Source organism: Podarcis melisellensis (assembly GCF_964234715.1).
Source record: "Podarcis melisellensis genome assembly, chromosome: 15".
NCBI lineage: Eukaryota > Metazoa > Chordata > Lepidosauria > Squamata > Lacertidae > Podarcis > Podarcis melisellensis.
Window position 1 is genome coordinate 42,835,127 of NC_138532.1, and position 26,559 is coordinate 42,861,685.

General features: G+C 47.7%; 2 protein-coding genes and 1 long non-coding RNA gene across 7 annotated transcripts in view; 1 reads left to right on the forward strand and 2 right to left on the reverse strand.

The window, feature by feature from the left end:
* Window positions 1-21,637, reverse strand: part of EFCAB5 (EF-hand calcium binding domain 5) — a 46,411-nt gene extending 24,774 nt beyond the window's left edge. The window contains exons 1-7 of one of the 4 annotated variants that reach the window (XM_081890169.1): window positions 21,516-21,637; window positions 15,167-15,345; window positions 12,402-12,969; window positions 11,142-11,298; window positions 10,203-10,266; window positions 6,167-6,237; window positions 1,021-1,176 (exon numbers count right to left, since the gene is read on the reverse strand). In XM_081890169.1, coding sequence (XP_081746295.1) covers window positions 1,021-1,176; window positions 6,167-6,237; window positions 10,203-10,266; window positions 11,142-11,298; window positions 12,402-12,961 — 1,008 coding nt within the window. In that variant the 5' untranslated portion in view covers window positions 12,962-12,969; window positions 15,167-15,345; window positions 21,516-21,637. Of the gene's footprint in view, window positions 1-1,020; window positions 1,177-6,166; window positions 6,238-10,202; window positions 10,267-11,141; window positions 11,299-12,401; window positions 12,970-15,055; window positions 15,346-21,515 lie in introns of all 4 variants that reach the window. The other 3 variants (XM_081890168.1, XM_081890170.1, XM_081890171.1) reach the window with 3 other exon arrangements.
* Window positions 1-26,559, reverse strand: part of LOC309358017 — a 183,376-nt gene that overhangs the window by 69,426 nt on the left and 87,391 nt on the right. The window lies entirely within an intron of this gene.
* The window catches only part of SSH2 (slingshot protein phosphatase 2), a 119,857-nt gene continuing 112,518 nt past the window's right edge, over window positions 19,221-26,559 (forward strand). The window contains exon 1 of one of the 2 annotated variants that reach the window (XM_081890164.1): window positions 19,221-19,293. In XM_081890164.1, the coding sequence (XP_081746290.1) occupies window positions 19,291-19,293 (3 nt within the window). In that variant the 5' untranslated portion in view covers window positions 19,221-19,290. Of the gene's footprint in view, window positions 19,294-21,394; window positions 21,547-26,559 lie in introns of those variants that run through there. The other variant, XM_081890166.1, reaches the window with a different exon arrangement.

Here is a 26,559-nt window from a genome sequence, read left to right on the forward strand (position 1 = left end):
TTGTGGGTGCTTGTTGGTAGGGCTGGGAAAATGTTTCGCATCCCCGCTATTACCCCCCTTCCCACCAGAAGCCAACCACAAATGTTTTGGAGCCAGGCCTTGCAGAGGATGGAGGGGGTCATTTCAATTTCCTGACAGCCCTTTCCTGACAGCTTGAGTTTATGCCTGTCCTGAACTTCCATGTTTCCCTGAGAGGCCTGTCACTATCCTAATGGAGGGCTCAGCATCCGGTGGCCCCGGGGCCAGTTGACCTACCATCACCATCCTGTCAGTTGCTTGCCTTTTAAGTTGAGCAAGAGACAGAAACTATGAGCCACCCATGGATTGTGGACTGCCAACTGAGCCCTGCTAGTCACAAAGAATGCTGGGCAAGGTGGGCCTTGTAGGACAGCACAGGCTCTGATTAGGTCCCGTGGGCCGCAAGTTCCCCACCACTGATCTATTCCAACAGACTAGAAACTGCTACTACTCAGAGCTGTGCTTGGGAAGTCCTAACTAGGAATAACGATGGCAGAGATGTAATCCTGCACACATCCTGCAGTCTCTCCGCTAGGGTCTGGGGAGAAACTCGACTCAAATTCACACTGCGCTGAGATCTATGGATGAAGGGCGGTATACAAATTTAATAAATAATAATAAAAACAACTTTTTAAAAACCATATGAGAAGTGAAACTCCACCAGCCTTCATAATCCGCATGTATCCAAATTTTGCAATGCACTTCTCCACTGCATACAAAAAAATGCATCTATTACAGAAATGTTGTATTAATATTAATATGAGTGAAAATAACATACACAATTGCATTGTATTAGGGGAAATTGCTTTGCAAAATGTGCATCAGTCAAAAGTGCATTTCTGCATTTAGGGTTAGGGTTAGGGTATGCATTTCTGTCTCTCATCTGTCTCAAGAGAGAATGGAGTGAAACTTCTGAGTTAGCAGCACCAAAGTGACCTCCCCAGGGTGCAAGCACTTTGTGTGGAGGTCCTGGGCTGCCCAGGCGAGAATCAGCGGAGCTACCTTTCCATGGTCGCAGTTGAAGAACAGTTGGAGGAACATCTGCCGCCAGATGTCGTGTCTGATTATGTTACGTGCATCGTTGGCACACTGTAGGAGGTGTTGCAGCAATTGCTGAAACATGTCGCTGTTGAAATTCTTGATGTAAGAATGGAGATACTGGAGCGGCGAGGGGGAAAAGAAGGGGAGAAAACACACATTTTATTCTCTTTTGCCATCACTCAGCATCACTCATTGTCTTGTTCATATGAACCTTAACGATGAGGTTACTCGCCCTTAATGATGAATCTGGATCATCCTTCCTCCTATTTGTATCCTATCCTTCCTCCAAGGAACTCAGGGTGATCTATATAGCTGAAAGCACTCTCTGTTTTATCTTCACAACCACCCTGTGAGGTAGACTGGGTTCAGAGAGAACAGCTGCTCCTAAAGCTTTGTCCAGAAAGGCACAGACGTCCAAACAGAGCCAGGTGGAGCTCCAGGGGTAAAAACTTCTCCCCACAGCTCTCGTTTGTAAATGTAGAAACCAAACAGTGGAGAAGGCAGAGTCCCTGCAGAAGCAGCTAAGCAATGATGCTGCATAAATACACCTCATCACTAAAACATCAGAACTTTGCAGCAAGAGATGGATCTGCAATTTAGGAGAAATGACAAGCAAGCACTGGGAATGATTTCCACACAGCTGCCACCTATTCTTTTGCCTTCGGAAGCATTTTTGCTTCCTCAGAATTGAGGCCACAACTTGCACCAAGCCCAAAACAGATCTTTTCCCCCTCCTGCTTAAGAGTAGCCTGAGTAGCAAATTGAAGCTGGCCATTGCAGAGCCGTTCATCCACCCCAAGAGCTGGATCGGGCCCTTGTGCTTAACGTTCCCTTCTATATTTCCTCTTTGTGTTAAGTTACTTATCAGATTTTTATGTGACTTGCAATTTACAATCATAACAAAAATACATTTATTTATTGCATTTCTGTCCCACCATTTTCTCCAAGGAGCTCAAGGTGGCATAAAGGGTTCTTCTCTTCCTCATTTAACCACCACAGAAACCCTGCAAGGTAGGTTAGCCTGAGAGGTAGTGATGGGCCTTGTGATGGATTCAAACTCTGGTCTCCCAGTTCCTCTCTAACCACTACAACACACAGATTCTCTTAATGTGATCATTACAATCATACAACTCACTTGTTCTCTAAAGATGTGAAAGCCAAAAGTAGCATAACCTTCCCTTCCCTTCATATTCTGCATTTCTGTGCCACATAGAACATGGGGGGGGGTTCCCCTTTGCTGCAGCCAGCACTGAAATGGAGAACATCAGCCTCACGGCAGGCCAGAGAAATGAAATACTGTAAAACAAATTTATAGATGATCCCCGAGGTAGCATTCTGCACAATCCTCTTCCAAAAAGAAATCTGGCGGTAAGTGGTTCCAGAGTTGATTGGAATCATCATTATTATTACTTTTACCAAAGAAAGAAGATCAACAAGAAGAAAAGAAAAAGGAAGGAAGGAAGGAAGGAAGGAAGGAAGGAAGGAAGGAAGGAAGGAAGGAAAAGAAGAGGAAAGGATGAAATTCTGGAGACCACCTTCATTTGCCTCAATCCTCCTGACTTTGGGAAGAAGACTATTGAGCCATGATTTATTTGAAGCTGAGGTCTCAGAGACACTTTTAACACTTCAGATTTATTGCCCCGTGAGATTTTAATGGGTAAAAAAATAAGAAGGCCGTTCAAGAAATGTGGTCTGCACAGTGTAAATAATAAAGCCTGTCGGCAGGAATCGCAATCTCCCGTCTTTGGGCTGAATTATGATGGCATTTTTATTTGTATTTTAAAGCCTGCTGCTGTTGTGGCTGGATGGGGCGGTGTGTGCATGACATGTGGGGAAGAAGGCTTGGGTAACTAAGTTCTCCTTAGACTCACGGATGTAATCATGTACCAATGGGCCTACTCTGAGTACGACTGGCACTGGATGCCACGCAGCATCACAAACTATGACCTTGTTGTTTCTTTCATTTAGGTTGATTCCAGATTCATCTTGGGCACTTTCATGGTTTTTGCCTGAATTGTTAGCAGCATTGTGCAGTCTTGGGGTAATGCTGAGATGGCGTGATGGGCCAGTTGAAAAGTTCATTCCAGGTTTTTGTTCTGAACTGAATTGTTAGTTGACCGTGTGGAATCAGCCTTGATCCATCTATCTCCAACGCTTCCTTTGTTCTCTGGAAAAGTCATTTGAGTGTGGCCTCCAGTCTTTACCTCATTCTAGCTCAGGGGCCCACTGTACCTCCTTTTCTGGCCTTTGGGACTTCCCCCAGGCCACGCCTCCTTCAGGGGCCATACCCCTTTCTTCAGACCTCACCCATCACCCCCCTCCTCAGCACCTTCCTCAAGCGCCTTGAGCTGTGATGAGGCATCTTCCTTGCTTGCTTGCCTGAACAGAAGAGGAGAGGTGTGTGTGCACAAACCTCTGTATTTGTGTGTGGCTGGAATGTATGTAGCCTACAGTAAAAAGTTGCTTCTGTGTTACCCATCCACTTTTGGCCTCTGGCATGTGGCCCCCAGGAGATTGCTTATAAGGCAATGTGGCCCTCAGGCTGAAAAAGGTTCCCCACCAAAGCTCTATCCTACGGTTGAACAGGAAGGAATCCAGAATTCAAATGTGAACTGCAGAGACTGATGCCTGATGGACTGTGGTGACAGAAAAGGGGTTCTTTGCATGCCTGTTGTTGCTGATCCTTCTCCAAATTAGCTGCAGTCACTCTGAGGTTAAATATCTCATTGTGAGCTTAAAACAAGATTTGACAAATTACCTTAAAAAAAAAAAAAGTTTCTCTGCTGAATGCTTAAAAGGATGGCTTTCAAAAGCAGGGAGGTGAGTAATGACATGTTGCCACTTGCTCTGAGTCTCCCTCCAGCTGCCTTATGCTCCATCCTCAGCTTTAGCAAGGAAGCATGCCAACTGGCACTGCTAAGGCTGCTCATGGTTCTAGTCCACAGTCTTGCACTCATAGCAAACACACACACACACACACACAGAGAGAGAGAGAGAGAGAGAGAGAGAGAGAGAGAGAGAGAGAGAGAGAGAGAGAGAGAGATATTTTATAGCTATATCTATATCTCCAGACTGATTGCCATCAAGAGGCCTGTAGAGCCCTAGGGATATACCAGGCCTCCTGCATGAATCAGCTAATAGAATTTCAAGAGCAATAACAGATGCGCTAGGAACAATGCTAATTGTGTGATAATGAGGGTGCCCATAGATGATGGTCCCCCGAGTGCCACTAGTGGAAAATCTGAATTCATCAGAACTCTCACTACACTGCTAGACTTTGTCTCTCAACGTTTCCCCTGCTGATTCGCCCTGGAAGGAAGCCTTTGCTTTGGAATCGTTGTTTCTTCCTGGTGGCTGTTGCAGAGCATGGAGGAGGAGGCAGGATGGGGAGGGCTGGGAATCTGCTGGGGGTGGAAAGGAGATCCCTGGAATGTATAACTGATTGCTGTGTGTGTGTGTGTTGGTGGAGGTGAACTCAGGCCCAAGAATTCAGTATCTGACAGGTGAAGAGCTGCATGCCAAACTGTGTACCTTTGGGTGGCTGAGCTTCCATATACATATATATATATTGCTGTGAGGCTGTGGAGGGCTTAGGCCGTATGATGCCTATACCTAATTCCTGGATCCAGCAAGGGTTAAAATCTAATGAAAGATCCCTTCGTTGAATTGCTAGGCAAGGGCCATAATGGCCCCTAAGTATGGGTCATAAGGTAAAGGTAAAGGTACCCCTGCCTGTACGGGCCAGTTGTGTCCGACTCTAGGGTTGTGCGCCCATCTCACTTAAGAGGCCAGGGGCCAGCGCTGTCCGGAGACACTTCCAGGTCACGTGGCCAGCGTGACGAAGCTGCTCTGGCGAGCCAGCACCAGCGCAGTACATGGAAACGGCGTTTACCTTCCTGCTATAAAGCGGTACCTATTTATCTACTTGCACTTAGGGGTGCTTTCGAACTGCTAGGTGGACAGAAGCTGGGACCGAAAGACGGGAGCTCACCCCACCGCGGGTATTCGAACCGCCAACCATGCTATCGGCAAGTCCTAGGCACTGAGGTTTTACCCACAGCGCCACCCGCGTCCCAATATGGGTCATACTCATTAGTATAAGAAAAGAAGCTGCCCTTCAAGGAATGGCAAAGAGGTATTTCAAAATTTATCTAGCAGGGGAAGAAGCCAACAATAAAACATAAATTACTAATAGATTCTAAAGATAGAGGCAGCTTTTCCCTACCAGATTTAAGGATATATGATGAGGTGTCTTATCTTTGCTGGCTTCGGGAATGGATAACATTGAATGAATAGACTTTATTTGCGTAGCCGACAGGCCATAGCATCAAAGGACAAACACTGACAAAAATACATTACGAATGGTTATCATTACAAAATACAGATATTTTAGACTTGGAGGGTTATGATAATAGATTTGGTTGGCATGCGTATTTATGGTAGAAAACGTTAAGGTACACAGAGGATTCCTGAACCATTTAATAAGAAAATCACTATATGTGGTATGGAAGAAATATAAAAATTTGTTAAGACAAAAAGAAGTTGCTTTGTGCTAGGGAGCAAATGGGTACGCCCCCTCCCTCACTTGGCTGGAAGTGAGAAGGACAATAGCCAGAAGGGCTCCAAGATAGCCAACTTCAGACCATCTTGGGGCCCCTAACATTGTGGCCTCATTTGCAGGCAGTGGATTGGGTGGCTGGCGGTGGCAGTTTTCTGATTTTGGGACATGGGGAAATCTAAAAACACAAGAGGTTGAATTTCTAGGATCACCCTTGCAGGATGAACGGCTTCTTAGCAGCACAGTTATATGCTAAGGGAAGAGTATCAGGCTCCTGGCCTTGGATTTGCTTCATAACACTAAGGTGGTGTTGGGCTGCCTGGGTGTCCTTTGCAGGGAAAATTGGCAGGTGGCAGGGAGAGTGGATCTTTCTTCTAGCCACCACCTATGTTACCCTTGAAACTCAAGGTGTGTGTGTGTGTGTGTGTGTATGTTTCCTGATCTGTCTCCCATCCAGGCCCCGGCTCAAAAGAATATCTACCGGTACTTTAACCCACTTCGAAGCAGGAGGAGGGAAAAGCCCTGCTCAGGGACGTTGCTCCTCCTCACCTCTGTGAACTGCTCTTCGTTCAGCTTCAGTGCCAGGGACCCCACGGATTCCAGAGGCCTGGCGTAGATTCCTGTGGAGGTGAAGGAGATGTGAGAGCAGGTGTTAAGCAGTGGAAGAACTGGGCAGCATCCTGTGCCTCTCTGGCAAAGGGAGCTCTTCCTGCCACGGGTTCAATCTGCATCTTTTAACACTAGTGCAGTTCATTGTGGGTCAATGGGCCACAGCTCATTTGCACAGGCTGGGTTTCTTCCCATGGAAACCAACGTATTATAAAATTACACCAGCACAGGGGCTTTCAATACCCTATATTTGATTTGAACCACAGGATTGGGGAACGTGGGACGAAGTGGGAGCTCTGTGAAAGGAAGGCCACCTGCCTGGAACTGTGGGAGGCTCCTCCCCCTCAGAGTCATTTGCATAGCCCTGCCTCTAAAACAAACGGACCCCGCCCCTGGATGAAGAGGAATTATAGCAGGCAAGTGGAACTTACTTCTGCCCAAGGGGCGCATTTCCTCATGGGCAGCCTTCTAGGGGCCGCAGAGCGGACAAGCCAGAGGCAAAAGTGGACAGAGCAACAGCTGGGACTCTATAGTGGGCCACACAAAAGTTAGACGTTTCTGCACACACATACACAAACACCCATCTCTCCAACATCAAAGAAGGCATTCTGGCCAGGCAAAAGCCCTTAAGGAGGCTAGTGAAAGGCGTGGCCTGGAGACAGTCCCAAGGGCCACATCGAGACGCCTGGAGGGCCACATTCCGCTTCCAGGCCAGAGGTTCCCCATCAAAGGATCACTGCATCAATGGCACTGTTGGTGGGTGTCTTTCTCCACTACGTGACATTGACCTTGGCTTGGCTTGGTTTGTCCAGCACACGTGCCAGAAAAAGGGACTTCAATTGGCCAACTATCCTTCATCCAAAGATCACAGGCCAATTTACAATTTATAAAACCACAAAATATTGAAGTGGCATTTTTTTCTGTTTAGAAAACAGGTGGCAGCTGGGGGAAATTGGCCTAATCCTGCCCTGATGGATTTGTGTTCTTTTGGTCAGAAAACAGGCTTGGTCTAATATGTAACCTGGTCTACCACTGCAAGCAGTCTTGGAAGGAAAAAACAACAACACATTTCATAGCTTGCTTTCCAAAGAGCAGCACCAGGTTATGTTCTGTGCCACCCCAGCAACAACTGCAGCACCTGTATTTGGAAAACAAAGTTTACTATATACAGTACAGTCAGGTCGCAATTCTGACTTTGGAATAACTCCTATTTATCCCAGAGACTTCCAAGTAAATGTTCACAGTGCTGGGTTGTCTATAAGGATGGATGTATCTGTCGTTTTCAGTTTCTTTCAGCTTCTCGTTTTTTTCAATCTTAAATTCAGTTCTCCACATTTTTGCATCAGTTTGTGATCTTTTTTTTTAGTCCTCACGAAAACTAGTCAGCATCTTAGAGCGGTTTCCTCTAATAAAATGCATTTTATATGTTATTTTCACTAACATTTTTTTTTTTATATACCCCCCCCCCCCATACACATTATTCGATTGGAGAACTGCATCACAAAACTCGTTGCAATGTGAATTTCAATGGATAGCTCTCTTGCTGTTTGAGTATTGTTGTGGAATGCACAAATTAGGTAGGCCTGTATCAAAACCTGATCCAAACAAATCTCTCCTCTATCCCTAGTTGCCAGATCTTCAAGCTGTGTTTTAGGGTGGGCAGAAGATGGGGTGAAGGACGGGGCAAGTCCAGAGAGCATTTCTCTTGGATTTCAGGAGAGAGAGAGAGAGAGAGAGAGAGAGAGAGAGAGAGAGAGAGAGAGATGTTATGTTACCACCAGGGGGACTTCCACCACAGGGTCAGAGAAGACTAACCAGAGAACACCCAGTGGACTTCATTTACTGCTGGCTCCTGAAGACATTCACGGGCAGTAAATTATTTTCATGACCCCATAAAGAACAGCTTTATGCTCGCTCAGTGCGTTGGGCTCTGCTAAATGGATGGCTCCAGGAAGCAAAGAGCAGCTGGTTACCTGAAGAACAAGCATCTCGCTAAAGGGCAGGCAACATATGACCCACAGGTTACATGCCTCGCAAGTCCATTTTTACAAATCAGCCTCGGGCAGACTGGCAGTGGCCCTGGTCTCCCCTCTCTCCCCCTTTCAGCCTTCTCCTAAAAAGACATGGCTGGTCATACTAAGTGAGCAACAGATACGACTCTTAGTTTGTGGTTCTGCCAGAAACTGGCTGGACTCTGAGCAGTGCTGGCTGGAGGGCAGCGGGAGAAGAGGGGTGTGAGACTGACTTGGCAGAAGGGATCAGGGATCTGGGTGAGCCTGTAACAGCTAAGAAATGAGAGTTGGAGGCAGGAGAAGGTGAAGGATTGGAGAGTGAGGAACAGGTGCAGGAGAAAGGAGAGGTGGGTCAGGCTGGTGGAGAGTCAAGGGCTTCCACACCTCCTCCTCCTGCCCACACCTCTCCTGATTCACTGTCTCCCAGGACCAGAAGAGGACTGAAGAGGGAGGAGCAGAAGCAGGTTACACACAGGCATAGTCTTCACCTGCTTGTGCAAAGCACGGGTGGGGAAGATGCATAAGCCGAGGTTGGGGCCTCTCTGTTGTGGCAGCTGCCTCATCTGGTGCACCTCTAGGAGTAGCTCAGAAACACAGGACTGATGGATCTGCCTTGTATGTGTACATTTGACAATAAAGAGTTAATTCCTCACTCTGGACATTCCTTGCCTGGCAGCACCTTGACAGCTTCAATGTCTCAGCTGTGATGGCCAAACTACATGTTATATTGGGAGTTCTGGGACGGGGACTCCTGATGTAATTTTCACTTTCAGAAAGCAGCTGTGGGCATGATCTGGATCAGAATCTGTAGGATGTGGAGAAACAGAACCCTTTGCCCCCACATAGGAAGCTGCCTTATACACCAAGTCAGACGTCCAGCTCAGTATTATCTATACCAGGAATGGCCAAACTTGGCCCTCCAGATGTTTTGGGGCTACAATTCCCATCATCCCTAGCTAACAGGACCCAGTGGTCAGGGATGGTGGGGACTCTAGTCCCAAAACATCTGGAGGGTCAAGTTTGGCCATGCCTGATCTATACCGACAGGCAGGGGCACTCCAGGGATTCAGGCAGAAGTCCCTCCCAACCCTACCTGGGATTGAACCCGGGACCTTCTACATGCCAAGCAGGTGCCCTGCCACTGAGCTACTGCCCTTATCTGAATCCTAGGACTTAATCCCCTTCTGTCTGATGTGGCTATTAGCCCAAGGGGGAAATCTAGATAACATGTGCCTGTGGCTGTGTGGTGGTTGTGGGTCAGGGTCACAGCATAGAGGGAAAGGGTTGGGGCTTCCTCATCTTGAGCCTTGACACCAGGGAAACCTCCACTTTTCGAAGAGCAAAATAACACTAGAAGTTAGAGCTCCAGCGTAACACACGGATTGTGTCTGAGAACCAGAACTATATACAGTCGCTGCTGCCTGGGGGATCTCTTCCAGATCCTGCAGAAGCTGGCCTTCACCCCGCAACTTGCCGCCCATGTTCCCTTCTGCAAGGCTAACCCCTCTAAGCTTTGCTCCTTGCAGTGCAGGATCGCAGCCGGGCTGGAAGAAGACCCTTCAGCCTTTTCCAACCTGGTGTCCCCCAGATCTTTCAGGCTACAGCTCCCCTGAACCCTGACCACTGGTCATGCTGCCTGGGAATCATGGAATTTGTGGTCCCAAACATCTGGAGGGCACTAGGTTGAGGAAGGCTGGTGTAAGGCCAAACAGGGTTGGGAGACTGCTAGGGGAAAGCACCTGCCTTTGCATCACAGCTCTTTGGCTACTTGTGATGCATTTGAAGGTTCTGCAGAAACACAGAGTTGGAAGGGGCCTTTGCTGATGGAGAACCCCAAATGTTCCTGAGGGCTCTGTGTGCATCGATTCCTTGCCCCCCCTCCCAGCAATCAGGAACACCCCTCCTTGACTGGAGTTATTTGGATCAGAGCTTGTGGAACAGAGGGAAGGTGGATATGGCATTACCTGTCCCATCGTCGCTGAGTTCTGAAGAGACAGACTCCATGAATGACTTCAAGGCACTCTGGATCTGCAAGTGAAAGAACCCATTTCAAGGGCTGGTCAAAAAGAGGCCTCCTTTTGGCCCAATCCAGGCTGGGAGGAGCACCCCTCAGCCTTATGAGTCATTCAGAGCTGGAAGCATAGAAGCGTAGAATTGTCAAGTTGGAAGGGATTGTGAGGGCCATCTAGTCCAGCCCCCTGCAATGCAGGAATATTTTGCCCAGTGTGGGGCTCGAACTCACGAACCAGAGATTAAGAGTCTACCAGCTGAGCTATTTGAATTCTCAGAAGTTGGATCCAGAAGTCTGGAGGTGACTTCTTGACTATGGGCTATGAGTTGGGGGTGCCAGGCCTGGGGGTAAATGGGAACTGGGATAGGTGCGGCACTGTGCAGTTTTGGTTCCGTCTGACTCCTTACTTACAAATGTGTGGTCTGCCTAGGGACGACCCTGCCTTGCGAAAATCTGATCTTATCCACTGAATCAGATCTTACCTGATGCATGGAAAATCCGGAGAGATTTCCCTGAATCAAGCTTCAGTGGGTAAGATAGGATTTCTACAGGGCACAGGTGCGAAACAACAAGAAAAGCTCTCAGGCCCGGGGGAATTAATTGGGATACAATATGATCAAATTACACGCCAAGCAGAAGTGTGGGTGAGCCCTAAGTAGTGCTTTTCCTATTGCGGGTCCTTCAGAACTGGAAATTTAGCCCTTCTTTAAAAAATAGTTGCTGACCAAGGACTCAGCGAGTCCATACCAAAAAGTAGGCATGGAACAGAGGGAGAGGGGCTGAGCCTCAGCAGCCATCTTCAGACCAGGCCTGTTCACTGCCAGCAATATGGCAGAAGGAGAGTGGCTTTCAAACCAACCAGGCTTTCTTTTGGGGGTGGGGGCAACGTTACCAGCAGAACAGGGATCTGTCCTGTGAGATCCATTGTCCACTCTTTGAACTGCATGGACAGAGCCTCCTTCCGCATGTCTCTCACGTGAGTCTTGATCTTTTCCACCTGCTCCCTTTGCTTGCGTTTTTCTTTGACCAGAGTCTTCATCTGTTCCAGCCTGCAGGGCACAGGGGTAACGGGACTTGAACCGAGGTGCCTTACTCCCACCCACCCCAGAAATTTCTTACAGCTGAGCAGTGCCTTCCTCCCACTCCTCTGAATTAAATTAATGCTTTGTGACTACACAACTCAGGAGCGGAGTCCCTAAGGCAGTTGGACGGCACCCTGTATGCCTCCTTCCAGCCACTCCTGCAGCCAAGCTGGTGCCAAACGTCTCGCTCTCCTTTCCTTTGGACCACATCTTGTTCTCTGGGCAGCCCAGGACCTCCATACACACTTGTGCCCTGGAGAGGTCACTTTGGTGCTGCTAACACAGCAACACAACACAGGAGGCAACAGTTGCGAGTCACTAGTCTGAAGCCACAACAGGCGCTGTGATTCTCCAGCGGTTCACCCCCAAAGGCATACTCCATTGTCTCTTGAGGCAGACAGGTGCCAACAGCTAATGGTGGGAGTTGGGGATGCAGGATACCAGACTAATTGAGTCATTGGACTGATCACTTCCCTCTAATGGTGATCACAGCTGGTGAGTGCCAACAAAACTAGGCATGAAACAGGTCACTAAGAAAGAAGAGGGAGTTATCAGCATGCTTGGGTGGGATTCCTGAAGTATGCCCCATACTCCAGCCAGCCCCAAACAAAGACTGAGTAGGGGCGTGGAATGTTGCCGGTCAGCTGGAAAACAAAAAAAGGGAGGAGGAAAATTGGGGGTGGTAGAATGGCCTGCCAGAGCCCCTTTTACAGGGATTGCAGAGGAGGAGGTGCACTCCTTAAGGCAATAAGGATATACTGCAACATTTTGTTGCAGGGCACACTTGCATTCCCATGCTCTTAAGAGGTCGGCTCTTGGAGTGTGTAGAGATAAAAACAACCTGCCCTCTGTGTCTCTGCCCAAGTCCCTGTACTGAACATGTCTCCTCAGCCTTTGCCTCCACGTCATGACGTGCTGGTGGAAGTCAGAGTGGCTGTGCTGACAAACACCTTGGAGGGTTGCAAGTCGCACTCTTCCTACCCGCCTCCCTTCACCCGCTTCGACCGTTCCTCATCCGCAATGGCTGACCAGGCTTTGTGAAAGGGAGGTTGCAGGCTGGAGACACTCACTTGTGCAATGTGGTCTCGGGCACTTTGGTTTTCAGCTCGTCTGCGACGGCTTTCAATCCACGCACGTAGGGATTGGGCATGGCGGAAATCTCATAGGCTGGGTTGTGCCTCATCAGGTACTCTCCCAGGAAAGTAATGGGGTCAAAGGTAAGGGGTTCAGATTCCTTCCTTTCCAGGGCCTTCTTCTTCTCCGCAGCCATGAGCAGCTTCTCCACGCCAGGGACCAAGGTGGGGAGGAGCTTATCAACCAGGTAGGCCCGAGTCTCCAGGGTCATGCTCTCATCGTTGAACCAGTCGCGAGACAGCTTGTCTGGAGGCTCTTTCTTCTCGGCCTTTTTTTGCACCATCTTGCTGTTGCGGAGCTTCTCCACCCTCGTCTGCTGCAGATCCAAAGCCCTCGGCTGCAGGGTCTCGTAGAAAATGGACTTCCACTGAGCATCTGTCCGCGGAGTCAACGGCCGAACCACCCTGCTTGGGCTGCTTGTTGCTTCTTCCAAAGGTGTCTCGCTGACGGGGCTTCTCTCAGAACCCACCTCGCTCTTCTCTGGTTCTATATCCATGTTTCACTCTGCACATCAGAAAAAGAACGTAGACGGAGTCAGAGCATTGGGTCCAACTACCTCAGTACTGTCTACCCTGACCGGCAACGGCTCTTCAGGGTTTCAGACAGGGGTCGTTACCAGCCCTGCCTGGAGGCACTGGGAGCCTTTTGCATGCAAAGCAGGGGCTGTAACCCTGAGCTATGGCTCTTCCCCCCAAAATATTGGGGCAGCCCTTTCAGAATGTCTCCAGCGTATCACAACCAAGTGGCTACAGGCCTTGCAAAACAAAAAAAACCCAAATTTTATATAGTATGATGGCCATTTTTAACTCATATTAATATCAATGAATATGCGTTACAATTTCAATCGAGTCAGATAACGTTACGGAATACTTACATTTACTGGACAGCCTCAGATTAAATATAACTACTGCTAATTGATGATATCAGGCCTATCTTTCCTCTTTATTTTGTATTTGTTATATCTTCCCTTCCCTTGTAGCTAAAGGGTTTCCCAATAATCTATTCAACAATATCTTTATCGTACCTAGTTGATATTGTTGTTCTTGTTTTTTAGTTGTATATAAATACAATAAAAAGTAAACAGCAGCAACAGCAACAACAACAAACAACAACAACAAAGAGGCAAGAACCCAGTCCTCTTGGTTTTAAACTAAGAGCTGATTTAAATAGGAATATGTGTGATATGATTCTTGTGGATATAACTATTCCCCTCCAGCCACCCATTATAGATGGGCCTTAAGATCCATCAAGATCACCAATTTCACACTAGTTTCGCTCTTGAGAACACATTCTGTGGTTTTTTTCCTGGATGCCCAGCAGAGGGCCATTTCGGAGACTATGAAATCACAAGAGCTCTACAGCCCTAAGATTTGGTTGCAGGCAGATTTGCTACCACATACTTTGGATTTTAAAAATACAAGGCCCATTTTCTCTGTGAGCCTGTTGTCGGCCTTCTCCTCTCACCTCTTGTGCGGAACACCTGGATACCTGCTTGCCAACATGGATGAATAAGGGAGAGTAGACACTGGGGTCACAAATCGAATGGTTGAGAAGAGCTGTGCCCACCTTCTCACCTTAAGCCAAGAGACAAGGGAGCTATCGAGGGGTTGTAATGTGGCCCCTGTATAGGCTGTCATCATCACCCCTTCCCACTCATCATATGAAGTGAGGTGAGCTTTAACGTCCCTTAGTTTTATAGCCTTTGGACCAGACAGCACTGGATAGCTCAGTTGGTTAGAGTGTGGTGCTGATAATGCCAAGGCTGCAGGTTGGATCCCTGTTTGGGACAGCTGCATATTCCTGCATTGCATTGGGTTAGACCAGAGAACCTCAGGAACCCTTCCAGCTCTACTGTGAAAACATAAGATGAGACTTGCTGGATTGTCCTGCGTCCGGTTCTCACAGTGGCCAACCAGATCTCTTTCTCCATTCCCTTCTCTGATCTTTGCTCTCCCTCGCCACAGCATCTTCTGCTCCCGTGAGACAAGCACTTCTCTCTCAGCCCGATGTGAACCAGGTACAAGATGGATGTTAAAATCACAAAGAAGGGAACAGAAGGAGCTGCTGTCTACAGAGCCAGACCACCAGCCCACCAAATTCAGTATTATCTACTGAGCTGCAGTTGTTTCGTAAGCCACCATTCCAGTAGTGGTTCCCCTGGTCAACACCGACAGGCAGCGGCTCAACAGGGCCACAGGCAGGAGTCTTTCCAGCCCTACCTGGTGATGCCATTGGAGCTTGAAGCTGGAGCCTTCTGCACACAAAGCAGATGTCCTGCCACAGAGCCCTTCCCCCAAGCATCCAGCCCTTATGACTCTGAATAATGGGCTGGTGTAAATAACATAGAGAGCTGCCTTTCAGCAAGCCAGACTGCTGGTCTAGCTAGTTGGCATTGTCTACACTGACCGGCAGCAGCTCTCCAAGGTATCTTTCCTACTCCTAGGTGAATATGCAAGGCGTAAACCCTACCGCTGGCAGCGTCAGTGACAAAAGGTGGTCCGTGGTACCCTAGTGTCCTGGCGTTTTTTTCCTTCTCTAAGCTCTCCAAAGCCCGACCCTTCCAAAGAGCAGCGCAGAAATCTTCCCTTACCTTTTCAGAGCCAGCATCCAGAAAGGGAGATGCCCCCCTCCCGAGCTATGCTGGAGTTGCCTGGGAATTCAAGGAAGAGAGCCGTCTAATTTTAACCACCGAGAAACTTACCAGGGAATCCAGAGGACTTTCACAGAATCTTACTCTTCTGTGTGTGTTTGACTGTTGCCGAGCAACAGTCCCCAGGGGGTTGCTGGGCTTCCAACTACAGAGTGAGGTGGGTCATCTCCCTTTTCTGGCAGCTGGAGGAGGTGAGCGCCTTCGTGTTCAGCCTTGCTGCAATGACATCACTGTGTTGTTAGGAATAAAATGAGAGAGAGAGACAAGAGGTCAGAGTTAACAGCCAAGTCTTACGCTGGGAGGAGGCAGTGACAGCCACATGACCCTTCCTGGGGGAAGAGGAGATCACACGTTTCAGCAAGTGCCTCAAACAGCCTGGAGGGCAGCAAGGGAGCTGTGGTGATGGTGGTAGTGGCGGTAGATGGCTTGTTTTCCCCCTGAGGCTGTAAGCAGAGAATGGGTCTGTTGCAGGTCAAATTCTGGGAAAGGCGTTTGGCGGACTCCTAACAATAAAGAGAGTAGGGCATGTTCCTGGGGCCACCTGGTCACAATGCCCTCGTGGGCTCTTTGATATAAAAGGTAGCCTTTAGAACCGTGTCGATGGGACTGAGATAAAACTCCTTGGCCCAGCAAACAAGTAAGAGCTGCGCATTAAAAGCTAGCCGGGCAGCGTGAATTCGGTGGGGCTTACTCCTGCACACTTAAGGCTTGTGCTGTAATTAACTGACAGGGCAGGCATGGTCTGATTTCAGCCATCCTTTTCTGAGGGCACAATTATTATCCATACATTTGAGATGGTCCCAAACCTGAACCATCATGGCTTCTTACATAAAGCTGAGCCATTGTGCTGTCCAGCTTACTGTGGTCCACAATGACCTGCGGCAGCTCTCCAGGTTTTCCGGGATGGGACCTCCTTGGTCCTGCCTGGAGATGCTGTTAGGGATTGAACCTGGGACCTTCTGCGTGCAAATAAGATGCTCTGCAATTGACCGATGGCCTTTCCCCAGTGTTCCTCTGTGAAATGCCATGTGCCATGTCGTCAGGGGAGGCTTTGCTCTTACGTTTTTCCACCCCAAACCTATCTTTGGCAAGGGTGAACAGAAGAGACCACCTCTGTCATCAGCATGGAGGCTGTGGAACTCCCCGCCCCAGGAAATAACATTGGCTGAAACCCTTCTGCTTCCCCCCCCAACCATTTGTTGACTGCGCAGACAGCAGAGTCCGCACAGAGCCCAGACAATTAAGACATGAGCGTATTTTAAACATTAAGTAGAACATGTGAATACATTAAAAATTAATCTGTGTGATTTCCTGTTTGAAAACCAGCAGAAGGTGCATGACAGCATGAGTGGACTAGGAGTTCCACTGGACTCAGGCTAGTCAGCTATTAAAATTGGTTATGGAATATTTTGCTGGTAATGATCTGCTCTTCTACTTAGTGTCTTTTCCCCACCCCTTGCTTTGAGCATCTAAGTTTGTGCTGGACAGATGGGACTTAAACAGTAGGAAATCAGCAAACAAAATGGCTCTCCTTCAGGACTAGCAATTGTCCTCTGTCTGTGTGTGTTTGTCTTTTGCCCTCAAGGTGATGCTTCTCATCTGGCCCTGAATGCAAGGCATTTTTCCTTTGGTCACATCCACATCATACATTTAAGCACACTGAACACACATGAATTTCCCCAAAGAAACCTGAGAACTGTAGTTTGTTAAGGGTGCTGGGAATTATAGCTCTGTTGGGGGGGAGATAAACCACAATTCCCAGTATATATATATATATATATATATATATATATATATATATATGCAGGTTTTGGTGTCCTCGGGTGTCTTCCCGTGTAAAAGTTGGGGTGTCTAGGCGACGTTTCGACGAGGTCTCACTTGTCATCTTCAGGCTGGTGCTTTCGGCTTCTTGTTACTGGAACAGAGCAGGATCTCAGTGTTTGAGTTCCTATAAATACTGTTGAGGGGGTGTGGTGTATAGCCTCCAATGTTCTGGGCAGAGAGGAAGTTCCCAGGCTAGTGTGCCTTTTCTTCTTTTGTTCCTTAATTACTTGAGGGATATCTTGAGTGATTTCTTGAGTGATATCCTGAGTACCACTTAGGTGGGTCATTAGGTGTGGATTAGTTGCTAAAGTCTTTGTGTCTTGACCTCTTGAACTTTGTGAAGAGTTTTTCTGAGAAGATGGCTGTACTGCACTTAGTTGTGCTCTGGCTTGGCTTCGTGTATAGGGGCGAGCTGTGGTTTTGTGGCCTGTGTCAGCCAGATCTGTGTAGGGATTGCAGGGGGGTGCAGCATCCGGAGGTGCCACCATGGTTTGGCTACTGGATGGTGTCTGTAATTTATCTGTGGAGAGGGTCTGGGTTTGGGTCTGGTGTGGTTGATTGGTGATGGCGTTCTGTGTGCCTCTGGATCTGGTGTCAGTTTTTGTGGGGAGGGCTAATTTCCAGATGTCTGGCAAGCGGGATGTGTCGTCACGCTTGTTCATGTTGTGAGGGTGTTTCTCTATCTCGATGGCTTCCATGATTATTCTCTTGTGGTGATGTTCCATGTTAAAGAGCAATTTGGAATCTGCAAAATTAATTTCGTGTCCTGTTTCTTTCATGTGTTGGAAAAGAGAGGAAGTTTTTTTTTCTTTTTTTGACGGCATTCTTGTGTTCTGCGATACGTGCATTTATTCGTCTGGAAATTAGCCCTCCCCACAAAAACTGACACCAGATCCAGAGGCACACAGAACGCCATCACCAATCAACCACACCAGACCCAAACCCAGACCCTCTCCACAGATAAATTACAGACACCATCCAGTAGCCAAACCATGGTGGCACCTCCGGATGCTGCACCCCCCTGCAATCCCTACACAGATCTGGCTGACACAGGCCACAAAACCACAGCTCGCCCCTATACACGAAGCCAAGCCAGAGCACAACTAAGTGCAGTACAGCCATCTTCTCAGAAAAACTCTTCACAAAGTTCAAGAGGTCAAGACACAAAGACTTTAGCAACTAATCCACACCTAATGACCCACCTAAGTGGTACTCAGGATATCACTCAAGAAATCACTCAAGATATCCCTCAAGTAATTAAGGAACAAAAGAAGAAAAGGCACACTAGCCTGGGAACTTCCTCTCTGCCCAGAACATTGGAGGCTATACACCACACCCCCTCAACAGTATTTATAGGAACTCAAACACTGAGATCCTGCTCTGTTCCAGTAACAAGAAGCCGAAAGCACCAGCCTGAAGATGACGAGTGAGACCTCGTCGAAACGTCGCCTAGACACCCCAACTTTTACACGGGAAGACACCCGAGGACACCAAAACCTGCATTCCTGTACCCGTGAAAATCTACGAAAGCATATATATATATATATATATATATATATATATGGGTAGTAATGAACTTTAAATGTACATGAGCATCTGAACGCAGCCCTGTTTAGGGAAGCTTTTAATCTTTGATGTATTACAGTATTTTAATATTTTTTTGGAAGCCACCCAGAGTGCCTGGGGAAGCCCAGCCAGATGGGCGGGGTATAATAAATTATTATTATTATTATTATTATTATTATTATTAGTGAAAACAGGGTGCTCGCATTTTCCTGATTGGGCCACTGATGATGTTTTAAGCAGAGAGGCCTCAGCACCCTAATCTTTGGGGTTGCCTCCTTCATCTGCTATTTTTCAAAGGATGCTATGGGAGGACTAGAATGTGGTTTCAGACAGCGAGAATATTCCCAGCGCTACCTGGAGATGCCAGGGTTGAACCTGGCGCCATTGGCATGCAAAGCAAGATGCTCTCTGTCGCTGAACTACGGTCCTTCCCTTAAGAATAAAGAAATATTCCTGTCCTCATGGCTTTGAATGAATGCCTGATTTAAATAGGTACACAGGAAGCTGACTGAGTCAGACCATTGGCCTGTCTGGCTCAGCGTTGTCTACACTGACTGGCAGTTCTTAACATTTGTGCATACCCTGCTCTCTGCTTTTCGTTGACTTTTCCCCTATGTGTTCCCTTTCCAGAAAAATGTGCACACTTGCTGATTCTCATGCTGCTTTTGGCTGTTCTTCTTGGACATTTTAATGGCTTTCCATATTTTTGTGTGTTTAATATCATTGGAATCCCTGGACGCAAGGCCAAGAAATGTACTGTAAATACTGTAACCGGCCAGGCTTGAATGGTGAGTATTTTGTTTGCAGTCCAGCAGCAGAAGGAAGACCCTTTTGCAGACAACTTTTCACTGGGAAAGTAACTTGGTGTCACAGATTTAATCAGAGCATAGAGTCAAGCATTCTGTTTATATTATTCAACTGAATACCCTAGATATGTAATATGATTGTGACTTCAAGCCTGAGCTCAGTGGCCAAATAGAGAATGCCTTTCGAAGTTTGCTGGGTTTCTATGCCAGTACATTGATACCTTTTTACTGCTCTTGTGCCTTAATGTGCAGAAATGAAGCAGGGGAGAAGAATCATAGCTCAGTGGTAGAACACTTGGTTTGCATGCAGAAGGTCCCAGGTTCAATCTCTAGATAGGGCTGGGAAAGACCTGAAGCCTTGGGAAGCTGCTGCCAGTCAGTGTAGACAATTCTGTGCTAAATGGACTCAGTTTTAGGCAGCTTCCTAGCTTAACCATGTATTTAGTTAGAATCATGAGGACTATAGTCTTGCACTTGCTTAGGGTACCAGTAAGGCAGGGGCACCAAAAAATGAGAACGTTTTTGGAACAAATTTGATATACTGTAGATCTTTTTAAAAAAGCATTGGGGGGAAATTGAGGGAAATCAGAACTTTGCTAGATTTCTTAACATCTCATGACACACTCTTTCCCCATTTTTCTGGTTTCTTTTCATTACTTATCCCCATCTCAACGAGGGGGGCATCCAATTAACACAGATCATGCGAGAAAATAAATTCTGCAATGCGTTGTGTATGGCATACTTCTATATTCAGCATATGTGTAAGGTTTGTGACATTTTGAAAACTGAAGTGTTATTTTACAGCTTAGGTTGGCTTTTATTTCAAATTACATATGACAGTACCATAACCTTTTCAGTGCTTAGGGCCTCTAAATGTCTTTTTCTGGCCCTGAGAACATCTTTGGCCCTCCAAAGGTGTCTGTGCTTCACCTCCCATCCTCATCCTTGGAGCATTGGTCAGTGGCTGGCTGCTGGGACTGAAGTTGGGAGCTGGGAAGCCAGCAGCCTTGAAAGGGCTCCCCAACTCTAGAGCTGTGGGTCCCAAAGAGGTTAGTACTGGCCCCCTGGGATTACCTAGGGGGGCACTAAGAGGCAAGGGGGTGGCAGGGGATTGCAGAAGGAGGCCCCTCTGAATGCTTATTTACTTACAATTGACCAGACCGAAGCCTAAAGCAAAACACCTTCCTTGCTTCTTATTTAAAGTTTTACTGCTCATTGCTTTCAAAGCTATTTCCTTTGGACACATATTTACAATTCTGAGTTTTCCCAAGCTAGCCAATTACTGGTAATAGCTATTGGTTTTCTCATATATCAGTTCTTGTAGGCATGTAGGTGAAGCTTTGTGCATGTTATTTATAAATATATTATGCTATAAATTTCCTTCACCCTTATTTTCCTTAGTATGCGCAAAAATAATTCTCCATGCAATATTCTTTGCCGTATATTCTTTTCTTTTAGCTACAATATGAGATCGGAGCATCTCTTTATTTTTGTACTACCCCGTGTCACACACTCGCGCCTATAAGGTACTCTTTCCGAGGACCTATGGCTATAAATCGGACTTTGGAACAAACCCGCAATTAACTGTTACTTTGAATTCCATTGCGCCGTTATTGCCTTCCTTAGTGGGTCATGCAAACCTAAATAATGCTTTTTTAAAAAACAGGGTAGTGGGGCACAATGCATTTTTATAGGGTGGCGGGACACTGGGGGTGAGTTTATGGAGCCGGGGGTGAGCCATTCCCCAAAAGCCGCACTGACCTGTCCTAGACGCTCTCGCAGCACCGGGAGCGCGAGGGTTAAGCTCTGCAGAGGGAGGCGGAGCGGCGGCGTGTGGGCGGGGCGCCGGAGGAGGCGGAGCGTCCCCCACTTGACAGGTGGCGCATGCGCGCTGGCGCTTCATTGTGCCCGGCCGGCCCAGCCCCGCCGCGCCTCAGTCGGCGAGAGACCGTTGGCGGGCGAGGAGCTGCCGCCGCCGCCGCCGCAGCTGTGGTCTCCGCCGACGCGCCCTCCTTCCCTCCCCCTCCCTCCCCTCGCGGTCGCCTCAGCCGCCGCCCGCCCTCCCCCCTTCTCCCCTTCCGAGCCTCTCCGCCGCCCGGCCATGGAGTGACAGGGAAAGGAGGGAAAAGGCTCCCGGCAGGCCGGCCGGGGAGGCCCCGCCGCCGCGCCCCGATGGCTCTGGTGACGGTCCAGCGCTCGCCTACCCCGAGCGCCACCTCCAGCCCCTGCGCCTCGGTGAGTCTCTCTCGGCGCCTCGCGCTCCCTCAGCCGCCAGGGGGGAAGGCGCCGCCGCCGCCGCCGCATAGGGTCCGGCGCGAGGCCGGGCGCGCATGCGCGGCATCCTCGCGCGCCGCTCTTTGCCTCCCTTCTCGGCCAACCGCCCCGATTCCGCGCTGCTCTTTCTCGCCGGGGTATTTTGTCCCCCTCCCGACGCCGTCCCCCTCCTCTGCCTTGGCCCCCTCTAGGCCCGCGTTGACAGCTGCAGCCCATTCATTCTGTCTTTCCCCCTCCATTCATTCATTCATTCATTCTGCCATCCACCCCCAACCACACGCCTCTCCTTTAATTTCTCCTCCTGACTAAATGAGGGCGCGCAGCTAAATGAGGGCTAAAGCTTCCTTTTTTTGAAAGGGGTGTGCGTCTCTTTATTTACAATTTATCTCAGGAGGACCACAGGAATAAGAAGGCAAGGAGAGCCCGGCTGGATCAGGCCAAAGGGGGCCTATCTAGCGCAGCATCCTCTTCCCCCAGGGGCCAACCAGGTGTCTGTGGGATACCTGCAAGCAGGATTCCAGCACAAGAGCCCTCTCCCCTCCTGTGGTTTCCAGCAACGGGTATTCAGAAGCATTGCTGTCTCTGTGGAGGCAGAGCATTGCCATCATGGCTAGCAGCAATTGATAGTCTTGCCCTCCCCATAAGAACATCAGAAGAGCCAGGTGAATCAGGCCAATGGCCCATCTAATCCAACATCCTGTTCTTACAGTGGCCAACCAGATGCCCCAAAGAGAAACCCTCAAGCAAGACCTGAGCACAAGAGGACTCTCCCCTCCTGTGGTTTCCAGTATTGAGAAACACGGCTGCTTCCAAAATGAGACTGCCTTTTACTGAACCAGGCAAAATATCCCTTCAAAATAAAGCACAAGCCCAGTCCGCGTGGTTCTTAATTAAGGGGCTTATTTGAAACAGGGACATAGGAAGATCGTACACCAAGTCAGACCACTGGTCCATCTAGCTCAGTGTTGTTTGCACTGACTGGTAGTGGCTCTCGCAGCCCTACCTGGAGAAGCCATTGGAGACTGAACCTGGGACCTACTGCATGCAAAAGGAGATGCTCTGCCATCTGGGTTACAGTCATTTCCCTAAAAGCAAAGTAAGATTCTAGTCCTCATTGGTTCTGAATAAAGAGTCTTATTTATTAATTTATTAAATTTGCATACCGCCCTTAATCTGAAGATTACAAGGTGGTTTCGCCACATAAAAATACAAAATGCGATCACATAATAAAAGAAAAAGAAACCAATAACCTCCTGCCTCAACACATTTAAAAAGTTCATGGAATGTTGATCACCCAAAGGCCTGGTTATAGAGAAAGGCTTTCACTTAGTGGCTAAAGATATGTAATGAAGGCACCAGGCAAGCCTCCTTGAAATAAGAAGATAGGATGCTGCCATACAGTAAATCAGACTATTGGTCCATGTAGCTCAGTATTGGGTAATGTGACCGGCAGCCGCTCTCTAGGGTTTCAGGCTGAGAACATTCCCAGCCCTACCTGGAGATGTTGAGGACTGAACCTAGGCCCTTCTACATGCAAAGCAGGGGCTCTGAACTACTGAGCTATGACTTCCCCATCCAATGACTCATTTCAAGTTTTAAGTTCTTGTTTTGCAAGGATGTGCACCTTAGAATGCTGCTGTTTTTTAAAGAAGGGAATTTTTTGGAGTACCTGTGTGTACATTTGGGGCTGCCTTTATAAGGGCACAGACCTTTCGAGAAAGCTTACACTAAAAATGCAGCAAATTAATGTAATTAATAGTAATTCTGCCACCATCTGCCCTGTGGAAAGGATCCTGATTACTTTGTTATATGTTGGTGTTGTTTGTTGTGGTTTTAGCTAGAAGGGCCACTGTAGTACAGTGGTGGAGGGCCTACTTAGGATGCCAATGGTCTTGGGTTCAAGGTCTCAGTGGCATCTCCAACTTAGGATTGGGACCTGACTGAAATTCTGGAGAACTGTTTCCAGCCGCCGTGGGCAATGCTGAGCTTGATGGGCCAGTGACCTGATAAAGCAGCTTCCTATGTCCCTAAGAATAGAACAACGACATCCGGTCCTAAAATACTAAAATACAGGACATTCCAGTTGCCAAAATCAGCAGCAGGAGAATCGAAACATCTCTGGAAATAACAGAGAAAACAAATGGGTCTTTAGGATTTTCCCAACCACCTGAAGGGACAGGGCCCGAGTCGGAGAGAGGTTGGTAATTCATTCTAGGCACATGGAACCACAGCAGAAAGGCCTTCTCCTTTGTACTTGCCAACTTGATTACTGTACTCTCAATAGTGGGTATATGAGGAAGTAGCCAGTTCCAATCTCCTGCTGTACTTACGTTATCATCCTTCTCCCACCCCCTTGTATAAAAAGGTAAAGGTACCCCTGCCCGTAGGGGCCAGTCGTGTCCGACTCTAGGGTTGTGCGCCCATCTCACTTAAGAGGCCGGGGGGCCAGCGCTGTCCGTAGACACTTCCGGGTCACGTGGCCAGCGTGACGAAGCTGCTCTGGCGAGCCAGCACCAGCGCAGCACACGGAAATGCCATTTACTTTCCCGCTATAAAGCGGTACCTATTTATCTACTTGCACTTAGGGGTGCTTTCGAACTGCTAGGTGGTCAGGAGCTGGGACCGAAAGACGGGAGCTCACCCCGCCGTGGGGATTCGAACCGCTGACCATGCGATCGGCAAGCCCTAGGCGCTGAGGTTTTACCCACAGCGCCACCCGCGTCCCACCCCCTTGTATAGATGCCAGTTTCTTTTTTAAAAAGGCAACCCACGATCGCCACACTTGATTTATTACAAAAAATGTCATTTATCCTGTGCATTATTTTCTGGGATTAAGACCTTAGAATTTGGGCTTGTTGTAGGCATGGATGGGGCTGCACTGCCATTCCACTTCTCTGTTTTAAAATACTTAAAATATATTTAAAAATAAGAAAAATAAAACAAAAGAGTACTAACTTACAAAAAAAAAATACAATTAGGTATAATATGATGGGGAGACTAAAGCTTCATATACTCTAATTTGATTTATTTCCAGTTTTCTATTAACTTGTGTTATATATTAGTGTCTCCTTGTTTTGCAACAAATCATTTTTTGAAAAACAAGCAAGATTTTCCTCCATTTTAGTTTTGTTAACTTGTCTGCCTGAAACTGTTATGAGGAAGGCTATAAATGCATCTGAAGTGATTGGTCCTTGTCGCCATAGATATCTATCTTTTGTAACTTTTTTTTTTTTTGCAAGGGGTGGGTAGTTCACTAACAGCACCATCCTTTGCATGTTTACCTACTTGCTCTTTAAACGTAGGTAAGGATGAATAAATGTGCATGTTTTGATTTATCAGTTTCTCATTTTTCCAGTTTTAAGTTTTCCACCTTTCCACAATGGTTTACATTAAGTCCTCATGAAAATTAATCAGCATGTTAGTGTGCATTTCACCTAATATTCGCATTTTGTATGCCATTTTACCCAATATACACATTATTGCAAATATGTGTCATATGTGCCCTGACACATTTGCATATTATGTGCATTATTTTTAGTGCATTTTTGGCATGCTTTGTACTGATAAACACATTTTGATATCTAGGTTTGCATTATGCCATTCATCGGACCAAATTTCCCCCCATCCCTATCCTTGGCCTGTCCTTGTGGTGCTCTCTTCAACAGCATCTCCCCGTGTGTTTTCCCATTCCCCCCCCCCTTTGTATGTCTGCCTTGCTCAATCACCATTTAAAGTCATCATAGTAATATATTGCACATTTGGTGTTGCTTCTTGGCAAAAGGGTTTTTCATATCCATATCCGCTTCCACACAAAAAAAACGATTGCAGAGAACTCCGGGAGGCATTTGCTTTCTGCAGAATGTGTGTTTCTGTATTCCTGATGGCCTTGCAGTCTGCCTCTCTTTGATTTTGAACAGTTTATGATCGAAACCAGCAGCTGGCAGCCCCTGGGCCAAATCCACCCCACAGAATGGTACCACCTGCTGCCCTTGCATGAGGAAACTAGGCGGACGTCCATTTTAGCAGGGATGGGCGTTCAGCATGTCCAGACACCTTGCTACCCTGCTCCTACCCAAATCACAATTGCTGACCAAGGGATATACCACACCTGGTTCCACACAGAGAGGAGGAAGAGGTTTATCTTTACACTTTTATTCTGAGAGATGCTCAGGTTTCTGCTTACGGTTATATTTTTTTGTTTGAGCTGTGCAGGGTCACTTTGAGGAGCATTCAGAAGCTGCCCTTATTAGAGAGCTTTCCCCAAGCCCTTTCCATTTTTTAAACTCCTGTCCGAGCTTTTATTGCTCAGAGGTTTTCCAAGTGCCTTGCCGATAAAATGAAGCAATGAAACAAGGCAATAAAGATCACAATAAATATATGCAGAATTGCTAGTCCAAAGAAGCTTCCTTGGCCAAACGGTGAAGGCCAGCTCTTAATCAGCCTCCTGAACTGCAGGCACAGAGTGGGCCTGGTTGGCTTGCTGGGGAAGTGAGTTATGCTTCCACACAACCTGTTTATTGAGCACTTACCCCTGATTTGCTTGCAGGGAGATTAGACAATGTTGACTATTTAATGAACGTTTGTTGTTTGAAGGGAGGTTAGATGGTGTGGCATCAAACCCAGTTCCACCCTTTCCAGTGAATTTCCATATCACTTTCCTTATCATAAAAAGTCTGATGTTTTCGTCAAGATTGTGCAGGCTAAATGTGATTGAATCACACCCAAAAACGGTGGCAGCCTAGAAGTGCCCACTGTCACATACTGCGTGTATATGGGGTCCAAGGCAGGTTTTTTGGAAGTAAAGATTGTAGCCAAAGACTTTGAGAGAGGTTTGCCTCTGAATACTGGCTGCTGGGAAACCCAAGTGAGGAATTTGCTGCTTCCCTTCATGCCCTCTTTTCGGGACTCCCATTGAGGCACCTGACTGGCCACTGTGCGAACAGGACTAGATGAGCTCCATTTGGCTGGAATCGG